General features: G+C 41.9%; 3 protein-coding genes across 3 annotated transcripts; all 3 read left to right on the top strand.

The window, feature by feature from the left end:
* Window positions 1-1,915: 1,915 nt before the first annotated feature.
* On the top strand, window positions 1,916-3,883 carry cldn10a (claudin 10a; the record flags this gene model as incomplete). The annotated part of the gene is made up of 5 exons (XM_083987951.1): window positions 1,916-2,135; window positions 2,697-2,858; window positions 2,950-3,031; window positions 3,143-3,247; window positions 3,751-3,883. The coding sequence occupies 5 exons, from the start codon at window positions 1,916-1,918 to the stop codon at window positions 3,881-3,883; spliced, it is 702 nt and encodes a 233-aa protein (XP_083844077.1).
* A 2,866-nt stretch (window positions 3,884-6,749) lies between these two features.
* cldn10e (claudin 10e) lies at window positions 6,750-9,520 on the top strand (the record flags this gene model as incomplete). The annotated part of the gene is made up of 5 exons (XM_083987940.1): window positions 6,750-6,981; window positions 7,063-7,224; window positions 7,769-7,850; window positions 7,952-8,065; window positions 9,115-9,520. 5 exons carry the CDS (start codon window positions 6,750-6,752, stop codon window positions 9,518-9,520), a joined length of 996 nt encoding a protein of 331 aa, XP_083844066.1.
* Window positions 9,521-10,032: 512 nt separating this feature from the next.
* On the top strand, window positions 10,033-11,685 carry LOC310998046 (claudin-10-like; the record flags this gene model as incomplete). The annotated part of the gene is made up of 5 exons (XM_083987929.1): window positions 10,033-10,124; window positions 10,900-11,039; window positions 11,128-11,292; window positions 11,384-11,471; window positions 11,553-11,685. The coding sequence occupies 5 exons, from the start codon at window positions 10,033-10,035 to the stop codon at window positions 11,683-11,685; spliced, it is 618 nt and encodes a 205-aa protein (XP_083844055.1).
* Between the last annotated feature and the right edge of the window lie 1,176 nt (window positions 11,686-12,861).

The raw sequence follows: 12,861 nt of genomic DNA, 5'->3' as shown, positions 1-12,861 counted from the left end.
CTCTCTAGAGAGGTTTAAGGAACCAGCGCCGGTGTTTACCGACAGTAAACCACCTGGATTTAGATTTCCTGGAATGACAAAGGTGGGTTTTATGACCCCGAGATCAGACCCTCATCTTGGGGTCATAAAATAAAGCAGCAACAATACAACCAGAAGAGTTCAGGAAATGTTTCTGGTAATTATTTTCCCTGGAAACAATCCCTCCTTCTCTACAAACTGAGATTAGATCTAATCCCTGTTGGAAAAAAACCCCCAAAAAACAGGGCAAACCACAGTATAAACAAGTTTTTCAGTATACGATTAGGAATTTAATTAATTAGTACCTGGCTCATTCTTTTTCCCCCCCCAAATCCTCAGAGGATTGGTCATACTGATTAGATTAGATCTTTACCAGTAAATTTATGACTTCCATTCACTGACTTTTTGACCAACTCTGAGTCACTCTCCTTCGCTCCTACACCACTTATATTATTATAGTTGCTCAGACAAGCCATTCAATCTGTAATTAGCCAGTCACTAAAGTGTATTTTTCTACTTTTACATTTACTTGTACTTGAAATAGAGTAGACAAAGGTTATTAGCTCTTGAAGTACTTAATTTAAAGGAAGTACAGGTGAGTATTCCCATTTTATAGTTATACTTCACTATAAATAAATGATAAGATCAGTTTTTAACCAGTTATTGAATATTAAAGCATCCGACCATAAACTAATTACAAGCCAAATGATAAAACATCATAATACTTATACAATAGAGCAATGAAGTCAACACAAGTGTCGGTTACACAGCATTATTAAGTTAAAGATTAGATATCAGCAAAAATAAGCCACCATTAGCTCCAGGTGCCAACAGGCCATATAACGTCTGTAGCAAAAAAACAAAAAAAAATTAGGTCACTAGGTCAGTTTTTAATTGCTTCGTAATGTAATTATATAATTTGTAAGAAGACAAATGAGAACTTCCTTCTTCCAAGACAAGGCTGGGGGATGGGGAGGGTGGAAATACCTATGACTAAAAGGAAGGGAGGTGCTTTACTTTTGAAATGTTCATCAATAAACTCGACCAAAGCAACTGGGAAAAAGACAAAGCAACAAGAGTCACAGCAATGTTATAGGCTGGTGCAACAAAAGCAGCAGTGCTTTGGGGTGATCACTACTAAAATCAGCATCACCAAAACCACAAATGTGACAGATTGAATTAGAGGAAAAGTCAAGGGGATCACCAGAGCCAGCAGCATTTTTATACATGCATGTCTGCAGAAAATTCAGTGTTTTAAATCAATGACATTTTCAACACGGCAGGTCTCAGGTCCCTTGGAACAGTTTCTCCTTTCTGCCACTTGATGGAGCCAAATGCTGTAAAACCAGCATGAGTAAAACCAGAGCATATCTGTATTCTAACCTTTTCTTTAAGCTTCATTCATTTGGCCCTGAGGACTTGAGGGAACTTCCCTCCACTGCAGCGTAGTGAAATGAACTCAAACTAAACGCAAACACACCCGTCATTCATTCAGTCCACCCTGCAATCTCTCCTTCTATCTAGTGTTCCTTCTCTCTTTCAGATCCTTTCAATTAAAGACTTCCTCCCTCTGCAGATCCCCTTGCAGACCCCTATGGACGCCGTGCGGAGTGATGACCAGTATGGGGCAACCCTTCACCCTCCCGTCGCCGGTGCACAGACACAATCTCCAACAACTGATTGTGCGTCAGTGAATGATGTGCATTGAAAAGTATCGGCTCTTGGGACGCGGTGGATGCTTGGCTGAGCAGGTGAAAGAAAGAGAGGCAACATATCTGCACAACTGCCAGCGCTGACGCAACCCGTCCGGGATCGACCCTCCCACCTCCTCTCTGACACTTCTGAGGGAACGACCTCCGTCCCGTCCCAGCGCCGACCTCCAAAAACCGGTGGAACGATGGGCAACATGGCCACAGAGATCGTCGCCTTCCTCCTGACCATCTCCGGGTGGATCCTGGTGTCGTCCACCCTGCCGACGGACTACTGGAAGGTGTCCTCTGTGGATGGGACGGTCATCACCACGGCCACGTTCTGGTCCAACCTGTGGAAAACCTGCGTGACCGACTCCACCGGTGTGTCGAACTGCAAGGACTTTCCATCAATGCTGGCTCTGGATGGTGAGTTCTGGTGAATTCTACCCATCTTTGTGTACGTCTCTGACTTCTGCTCGGACCGAAGCGCTCGTGGCCCAACACCTGTTATTTTTGGATGAATGACTACCTTTGTAAAACAAAAGCATTTGGAACTTGAGCTTTCCTTTTCTGACACTGGCTCCAGGCCATAAACAATGGCCACATTTAAAACTAAAGGCCAGCAGAAGCATATTTCAGCGAGGGAGCTGTGTTGGACTGAAACAAACCTCCTAATGTGTCCGAATGAAGCAATCTGAGAAAGTCATATGGTCATACGGTGGTCACTTGTCACTTCCCACGACCTGCAAGAGGCAATTAGGGAAAACTTTGCCTCTGAGTGCAGAATTTTCCAATGTCTTGATGCAAATTAAAACATTCATGCTCCATTATGAGAAAGGACGCAAACATCTGGTTAATCGCAGTGGTTCCCAGACTTGTGGTTGGGCCTTCAACGACGAACTTAAAGAGTCACTAGATGATCAGAGATGTTACTAACTCAAAGATCTGATAACAACCCCCTCCTCTCTCTGTCTGTCTGTCATGAAGCTTATATCCAGGTGTGTCGGGGTCTGATGATCGCCTCTGTGTGTCTGGGTTTCTTTGGTGCCACCTTCGCCCTTGTGGGAATGAAGTGCACAAAGATAGGCGGCTCGGAGACCACCAAAGCTCGTCTGACCGTCATCTCCGGCCTCCATTTCATCCTCACTGGTAAAATGTGCACTTAATCCCTTTAATCTGAAGATGTTTCTCTTTTGTGCTTTGATTTCTGTCAGTTGAATCCTCTTATTTCTCTCCATAGGTCTGTGCTCTATGACGGCATGCTCCATATATGCTCACAGGATCACAACTGACTTCTTTGATCCTCTCTTTGTTGCTCAGAAGTACGTTTCCAGGATTCAAATGAAAGATTTGTGTGACAGCAGATCAAACACATGTTCAGATCAAAGACAGTCCAGTCGTAAATTTCTTTTTTTTTCATGCCAAACTTGCAGGTTTGAATTAGGAGCAGCTCTCTTCATCGGTTGGGCTGGATCTGTGCTGTGCATCCTGGGTGGACTTGTCTTCTGTCTCTCCTTGTCCGAAGGCTTCGGCATGAGGCAAGCTGCTCGGCGTCTGACCTGCTACATGCTAACAATGTGATCCCACATCTGTCAGCGGCATCGACGACTTGGAGGAAATCTGATTTAGACAAATTCTGAGCGGCGCTGAGTTGCTAACTCAATCAGGCCATTTAAATAATGACTTTAACTGCGATACAGTTCCAGTTGAGAACATCCTGTAATCTCTGTCAGCATCTTGTCTGGTAATTGCTGAACCTACAGGCCAAATTGTATGATCGTAATTTTGATTAGTAACAGGCCCGGTGATGGCTGAATGTTTCCTTTGTTACAACAAGGTCCTTCTCCAAGTGAAAGTCACCTTGACTGAGGGCAGCTATATGGAAGTATAGTGCATCAGGGGAGCCAAGGAAACGGGTCATCAGTTTGTGACCAGTCAGCCCTGCAGAGTACATCCTCATGTACACAGAAATATTAAGCAGGATTTAGTCCCATCCCTATTTAAAAAGCTAATTTTTTATTCTTCATCCTGTTTTTTGCAGAGCTGAGTACTCCTATGGCGGAGCTGTTTCGTTTGCAACAGCACGCAACATCAAGCACACCAAGACGACCAGCAGCCTCCCCAAGGAAGCCGGCGAGAAGTCCAGGCAGTTTGGAAGAAACGCCTATGTGTGAAACTGAGCTGTGGATTTTTATTGTGGAGGTCATATAGGAAACTATATGAGGACAGTTTGTGGCAGAACTCATTTCTAAATATGGCCATTTTTTGTGGAGACATTTCTGTCAATGGATCATATGCAAAAGAGAAGCTTGATTTTTTTTTTTTTTATTGTTCTTTTTTGGGGGCAGGAAATTTGATTTGGCACAAAACACAGTTCAAAGACTCGGGTCACCTTCAGAGAGCTGGCCTTTCCTGACTCAGACAGACTGGACACTTTTTCTTCAAGCAAAGCCTGAATGGATTTCAATATTTAGCCTGCTATCGATTTTATATTTCATTAAAACAAGATTGTATTATTGTGTTTTTGTGAAGATTTTTGTAAATTCAGTGCTCATAAAACATATTTTTAACAATATTTTTTCAGAAATGTTTCAAATATTAGATCAGATACATTATAGACATGCTGTTGTGATCAAATGTCAATTTATCATGTCACTAAGACAAATAAAAAACTTCATTTGAGGACCTTTCTCCTTTGTCCCGGTCCAGACTGATCTGACCTCTAAGGGTCACTACATCACATCTGACCCCAGAAAAAGGCTGCGCGCTCTAAGCTGGAGGCTCGACCGGAGGTTTCCCCTCCTATCAGCCATCCATCTGCACCTAGGAATTATTATCAATAGGAACCCCAGGCTATGTTACACAAAACCTCTTGGCCCGTGGGTTGGATACTTGAACCAGCTGGCAGGGAGCGGCTGCCCCGTGCTTTCCGCTGCCTTGCATCCGTAAACAAGTGTCGAGTATCCAGGACTCTGCAGAATGTCCACTGATATAAAGGTAGTATTGTATGGGCGAATGTCTATGTCGCTTTATTATCACAGATCATAAAAATTACTTGAATAGAACGTGTGTATATGTAACCAAGCTTAATGGTTCCCAATCTGAGGGTCTGGACCCCAATGAGGACTCATAAAAGTGGTGGTTAGGAGATCACAGGGGTAGGTAATGAAGTATTCTCTAATCTGTGCTTCTTTTCTAGTGAAATACTGTGTAGTTTTAATGTCTGTTTTTCATCTAAGAGCCATGACTGAGTGTCTATAAAATTATAACCTTGTGCAGCACAAGTTAGAATTGAAAATGTACTGACATGCATGATGCACAAAGGATTAATCTCAATCAAAAAAAAAAAAAAAATCAACCATGATGAGATTTTGTAAGAAGACATTAAGATGTGTTACAACCACTGACCTATTCATTTAACCTCTGTTAGGAAACAGATGAAGTCTGAGGGCACACAGCCTCCAACTTTAACTACACAGCACCAGAGAGCAGCATTATTTAATTTGCCGCTTGAATTATCACAGGAAAATGAATCAAAATATCTAATAGTTGAGACTGTGACCTTTGAGCTCAGAAAAACTAAGTGCAGTTAGATTTGTTATTTGCTGCTCTGCTCTCTTGGCTGTTATTCAAAGTCTGGTCAGCTCAGGTCAGATAATCGCTCCTTTGTTCTTGCTTTTTTCTTTAGTGTCATGCTAATTAAAGCTGATCAAGTCTATTCCCAATATCTCCCCACCATAACCAATAACTCTGCCATAAGCCGAGGGGACTCAGAAACAAAGAGGAGCTCATTCATCCCTGAAGGAACATTCATCACTCCCTGAAACTCTCATTACCTCAGATTTAACTCTAATCACAACAGCACAAAGACGTTGTGCCGCAAAATCATGGGACCTACAGCACAGTGAGTTCCTGGTAAAATTAATAACAACTAGCAGCTTAAAGCCGCAGGCAAAGTCAAGACAGATGCTCAGAGCTGCCTCGGTCACAGCAGCAGTGTTATTACAGGTAAAGGTCAGAATGATATTGTAAAACTATTGTATATGACATAGAGACTTATTTTTAATCCTAAATGAACCAGATTCAGCAATTTAAAAGCATGATGCACCAATTTTACACATGAAGATCAATTGAAGATAAGCATTGTTTAAACTGCACAGTTTATGTTCTGGGGAAATAAAAATGTGGTTACCAGTATCTCTTTCTAGATGCAAAAGTAAGTCTTGGAAATCTTAAATATTTTTTTGTCTTATAGCAAAACCACATATTTTCTTCTCTTGAGAACTTCCTAATATTTCACAAGACTTGTTACTTATAAGTATCTTATCAAATCTGATTCAGGATGTGGATCAATCACCACTTGATGTTCCAGCTTTAGGGACACAACAAACAGCTGTATCACTCACTCTCTGTTATCTGATGTTACACTGTGTTCGCAAAGCCACGCCCACTTTTGAGCAGCCCAATCAAACTGTGACGATTAAATATGAGAAAAAACTCCTATAATGTCATCGGGGTTATGTCTTTTAAACAGAATGATTGATTTAAAACCAAAGGTCTTTGGCCTCTGCTGCTTTAACTATAACTGTAAGACGGGGTCATTTACTACAGGACTGATGAAAATTTGTTACATGAAAGTTAAATAAAATCTATTATTTTACTAAGATGTATGACTAATGTGTTTTTTTTAAACTTGAGGCAAAGTCCTAACCTGTCTGATGGGGTCACGATGTCTTCTGTAATTTGAGATCCATGCTGAGTCTTGATTCAAACTCACAACTGTGGCTCATGGGAACCAGAGTGACTGATGTCTCTCACCCACATGTGCAGCGAAACCTGACGAACAACAACAACAACACGGCGCCTCCGCCTCGTACTTGCGATCCAGTCGTCGTCCTCTTCTATTTTCCTCAGAGGAGCAGCAGCCAGGGTCAGAGGAGGCGACATGACTGCCATCTGAAAGGAGAAAGCGTTGACAATCAGATTGTGGATCGTGTGATCAAGGATTTCACAAACAGAACAGACTCAATAAGAGCTGCAATGCAGACCCGAGTGGTCCAGATCTGGGGGTTCCTATTGACAGTGTTGGGCTGGATCTTTGTGGCCTGCACTATGGCCATGGAGGGCTGGAAGATCACCTCCATTGGGGGCATGGGGGGGTCTTCTATCATCAAGGTGGCCTGGTACTGGTCCAGCCTGTGGAGATCCTGCTTTACAGACTCGACTGCTGTCAGCAACTGTTACGACTACCCTGTGCTCTGGTCTGTGGAGGGTAGGTTGGTTCTACAGAAAACAAACTTATTTAACTTAGACTTCTTTCCATTAATACGTGTTTGCATCTTCTTGCTGCCAGGTCACATCCAGATAGTGCGCGGCCTGCTGATGGCCGCCCTCAGCCTGGGCATGCTGGGCTTCGTGCTCAGTCTGCTGGGCATGGACTGCACCTTCCTCGGGGGAAAAGACCGGTCCAAGTACAAGAAGATCTACGCTGGAGGATGGTGCCACATAATCAGCGGTAATAAATGTCCATCTTTTGTGTATTGTTTTTGAACTGTTTATGTTATCGGGACTACGGACGGAAACTAGCATCCTGCTATAATCCGGCATATTAACATGTTCTCATGTCCATTAATGTGCACTGTCCCGTTCAAAAAAACAAATGAATAAATGTAATAACAGGACGTTCACTGATCATTAATTAGACGCAAATAATACTGGTGGTCAGATTATTGCAACTAAAGTTTCCATTTGTCAGTGCCCATATTTACAGCTTTCTTGTATCTTCATTTTGTTATCTAATTACTAGATTAATGTGGAGAATTTAAAACAACAAACATATAATTTTACACAATTAGCCAAAGATATCAAAAAGTAAGCATCATATATTATTATCCTCTAATACTATTATTAGTAAAAATGAAAAACAAATAGGTATATCGCATTTTTTTCATATGAACTGTAACAGATATGCTCTACTAAAAATGTTATATCTAATTTATTTGAATTCTTTGAGCCTGATTTCACCTCATTTATCTTCTCCCTATATGATCTGTCCTCAGGTCTGCTGAGCATCAGTGGGTACGCTGTTTATGCGGAGTACGTTTCTGTGGAATACTTCAACCCTGATTTTAGTGGACTAAAGTGAGTTAACGTTATTAAATGTTTAATATCTTTCAGCCTGATCCGGCAAGAAGAGACATTTTTTTTAAGTGGTGTGATCTTCCCCTCTCCTGTGTTTCCAGGTATGACCTCGGCACCCCTCTGTTCCTCGGCTGGGTCGGCTCATCTTTCCACATGACCGGCGGTTTCTTCTATCTGTGGTCCGTGTGCAAGCCGCTCTGTAACCACGAGACCACGTGAGTGCTGCTGACACATGTTGTTGTTGTTGGTGTTGTAATTTATCAGGGCGGCAAAGTGAATAAACAAGTCCGCTCTCCACTTCCTCAATAAATACCAGCGCTGCAGTGCAGGGACTCATTATCCCAGATTCATGAGTCTGTGTTGGCAGAGCAGATTTAGGAACTTGGTAGAGTGCAGATGTTCAGTGTGGGTACACTCCCTCTCCGCCTGAGGCCACTGGTGTAAACAACAGGAGTTTAGTGTTTTAAAAGCTTCCCTCATTAAATAAGGAAAGAAAAAACTGCATGCTATTAATCAGTTTCAACAACACACGGCACTCAGAGAACATAAATCTACACTAGTGCTGATCAATACCTGTATTTAAGACACAATGTCTCACTTTTCCCTCCTTTTCTAAAGTCCAGAGACGATCTACAGCTGATGAGTGACACACAGAACTTAAGTTAACAGATATTATAGTAATATCATTCCTCAAAGAAGCAATAATCTGTATTATTTTTATTCTAACAATCGATCACAGCTTCTAGCATTTTTTACTGTATCGTTATTCATCTAAAATGTGTAATCACAGTTGTTTAAAAGCTCAAGACAGCCAGCTGTGCACAATCCTGCCAAGCTCCAAACAGGTTAGCAACCAGCTAAAGAACATAATTGAGCATTTAGCAGCTAACAAGCTATTTATTTACCCCAGGAGCCGGTGGGAGACAAACATCCTCACAATTAAATGCTAATGTTGCTTGAACTGAAGGCCAGGGACAATGTGCTAACATCAAAATGCTGATATGTTGATGTTTATCATCTTTATAATTTTAGTTTAGCATATTAAGATTCTAATAGTTTCAAACTAGCACTAATTTTGATATAACTCTTAGTTCTCACAATCTAAGATATAGACACATATTTCATTACTGGTTGGACCATCTGATTGCTGTCTTTAAAGCTACACAGCTGTCATGGTCATTGACTCTAACTGATAAAAAGTCTATTTTTGGTGCACTGGGAAACCCAGACTTATGACCTCTGCTCTGTCTCTCTGTTTATTCAGGGTCATCAAAGTCCAGCCGCCGCCAGATCCCGAGCAAAACAAGTCCACCACTGCTCTGTCCACAGTGTCTGGGATCACCTCCAAGACCAAACTGTCCTCTGTCTCCGAGCTGTCGTCCAGGTCCGAGCGCTCAGACGTGTCCGGCGTTTCCTCAGGATCGGGGCGCACGTCCAAATCCGGACGCACCGCAAAGTCTGGGCGGTCGTCGAAGACAGGACGGACTACCAGGTCTGCAGGGTCGCAATCGGGGTCAGGGTCGGGGTCGGGGTCCAGCCTCTCGTCGAGGTCCAGCGTATCAAGTCTGTCTGAGTCGAGGAGCAGCAGCAGCAGCCGCCGCACAGTGTCGTCACTGTCAGGCAGCTCCACGGGAGAAACGACCCCATTCATTAAAAACTCTTTTATCTGAATGAGTGTGACACATTGAGTGGAGGACAGACGGGAGTGAATGCGAGGGACATGAGAAAATTCAACTGTTTGTGTTTTGTATCAATAAAATCTTTCTTTTTTAATCTTTGATCTGCTTTTTAATTGTCTTATCTGTACGTTTTAGTTACACATCAGTTTCTAATAGAAGTGTCGGTCTGTGTACCCTTAACTCCACCTGACAGGTCTGGTTGACAGTAAACATTGTGTCTGCTTCACATAAATACACCAGCAGCAGTGAAAGAACAGGAACTCTACAGCTTTAATGTGAAGATAAACCTTGTGGCTTATACTTTCTTAAAATCCCTGTTGGACTCATTTCTTTACGAGGTAAGACGGCCTTCACATCTTGCTTTACTAGCTCTATATCTCCACTTGATTTTAAGTCTTGTAGACATTGAAAAGCGAGTGAAATAAAGTGCTACAACCTCTGAACAGCTGAGTATCTATCTGTATGTCATGGGCGCAGGGTGTTGTATTTACCAGAGTGAGGGGATGTGGAGGAGAGTGGCTCAGATCCTGGGCCTGCTGCTCTGCATGCTGGGCTGGGGCCTGGTGGGCTGCACGCTGGCTCTGGACCACTGGAGGTGAGGAAACAACAAGACAGTTGAAAATGAGCGTAAAAGACAGCTCTCTGGAAACAGGAGCTCTGTTCATAAGGAAACTGTAGTATTAATAATTTGTGAGCTGTTGGGCAGGTTTGGTTAACTTCAGTCTCTTTATGCTAGGCTAAGTTAATAACTAGTGGCTCTAGCTTCATGTTCAACAGGTATCAAACAACTGCACATCTTTGTTAAAACGAAGCTCTTATGGATTTATTTGTAAATAAGTAAAAAAAAAAAAAAAAACTGTTTTATACTGTAAAGCTGAAAGTTTTCTTCACAAAATAAAACAAGAACCGCATGTTAAAGATTGTAAATGAATAACTGGTGTCCAGGACGGAGATTCAGGCCAAATGCTCCTTCATAGCAAGTGCAATCAGTTCGCACTGCCCCACTCATGTGATGCACTTTACGTCTTAAAACAGTTTGTTTTGTTTTTTTATTGGTTGGTTGGTGGTTTTTATGGTTTTTGTTGTTACTGTCCTTGTGATTTTTGCTCGCTCTGCAAAACAAGTTTCCCTCTGTGTGATAATAAAGCTGAACTGAACTGTAAAGTTAATTATAGAAGCTGTTTAAAATGACAGGATATGATACAGCAGACTTATGTAACTGAGAATAATAATAACCAACATTGGCTGTGGTGTTAAATGCTGAGTCAACCCTTTTTTTTAAAGAGCGGTATGGAGAGAAATGAATGAAACTCATTATTGAGCTGCATTATGGGAAATTGTTTGTTCATTCATGTGTTAACTCACTGCAGAGTGGCTCAGCTGGGGGGGCAGGCTGGCTCCTCTGTGGTGGTGACCGCCTGGTACTGGTCCGACCTGTGGAGGGACTGCTACCAGGACTCCACTGATCTGGTCAACTGTGTGGACTTCGGGGTCCTGTGGACGGTCAAACGTGGGCACACACACACACAGACAAATAATTAGTGATTCGTTAAGATGTGTGTGTGTGTCTTATTATCTGTTTATCTGTCGTGGTGTAGCGTACATCCAGGCCGTCAGGGGGCTGCTGCTGATCGGCCTGTGTCTGGGCTTGGTCGGCACGGTGGTCACGTTTTTTGGGATGGAATGCACGCACATCGGAGGAGGAGGCCGGAGAAGCAACGACCAGCTGCTAATAACAGCATCTGCTATCCACCTGCTCGGCTGTGAGTATGAACTGCTTGCTTTTTTTTGTGCATTCCCTGTCTTGTTTGTCCTCTTTTTTTTCCCATGAGTCATCGGTGCTCCCTCATGCAGGTGGATCAGACGTGGCTGCTTATTGTTTGTACATAAACAGAGTGCTTGCAGCGTTTCTACACAGCAAAGCAGATCCTTCAAAACTGAGGTAACATTTGGTCTTTAAATAACACGTATAAATACCGATAATAAAGTGACTTTTAAGACGGTGTGTTGCGTGTCTCCACAGCTACGAAATTGGAGCGCCTCTATATCTGGGCCTCGTGGGGAGTTTCCTTATTTTCCTTGGCTGCACAATTCACTGTGCAACTGTATTGGCTGTTAAACACCCAGAGAGGTTTGTGAACGCACCGTTTCCCTGACTGATTTCATGGTTGTTGTTTTTTTTTGTTAATATTGTTTCTAATTGATCACCATCCTCTGTATCCCTGCAGCAGGCATCCCATGGTTCCCATTAGCAGAGAAAACGAAGCAAAAGAAGAGTCTGGAAGAAGAAAACACAGCTACGGAAGATCAAGAGGGTCAAACTACTCCCAAAGTGTCTCTGCATACAAAGTGGCTTCTGTAGTGATTGTGTAAAATAGCACATTCATATGAAATGTCCAGTTCAAGATGCAACAAATGCATAAACAAGGATGTAAAACGGAAAAAAAAAAATGTCTATATTTTGTTACAGCAACCAGTTCGCTGCTTTAAATTATTTTTAAATGTGTAATTTTTACTTTTAATGAAATGCAACAGATTAACTTATCTACAATCCTACAAGACACAATCACATTGAGAGAGAGTTTCTAACAACATCAGAATATGTTCTAAACCATCATGTGTAACCTGATCTGAAACTGTAAGGAACAAACTCAGAGACAACACAAAGGTCAAGACCTCAGTGTCCAGAGTTTCACTCCTGTTTTTTTAAATACACAGTGATTCAAAGACGATAAAAATCTGCTTGTAAATGCAAAAATGTAATGTTCATTCTACAGTGGTTATTTTTCACAACTTCACCAAAATAAAAAATAAAAAACTCTTAAATTGTTGCATCTTATTCATATTTATCTATATAACCATAGACAGAGCATTAGTGTTAAACTGATAATGTTAAACTCTGGTATTGTTTACAGTCAAAAGTCTCTTAATGTGTGTTTCTTTGGCTGAATACCTTCTGATTTCACTATATACAGTATATATATATATACATACTTAGCTCCTTAACTTTTCACCTTCATCAAATAAAATAAAAGTTACTATTAATTACTTTGTAGTCATGAACGGCTCAGAAATCAAGAAAAGGAGTTTGAAAATGGGAAAATGACTGAGGAAGACGTCATCATCCCTCACTGTTCCTGCCTGAGTCCTGGGAACCTGAAGGATGCTTACTGAGCAAAACCGTCTAACAGATAAGATGAGACACAAGCAAACATCCACTCCTGCACATCAGCAATGACACAGACACACACACACGTTCCCACACTGAGGAGGCGTTAAAGCCCGGACATTAATCTCTACACTCAAGGCTTCCTATAGTTTTGTTAGTTTTT

The sequence above is a fragment of the Trachurus trachurus genome, assembly GCF_905171665.1.
Source record: "Trachurus trachurus genome assembly, chromosome: 2".
NCBI lineage: Eukaryota > Metazoa > Chordata > Actinopteri > Carangiformes > Carangidae > Trachurus > Trachurus trachurus.
This window is presented reverse-complemented; position numbering and strand designations above follow the sequence as displayed.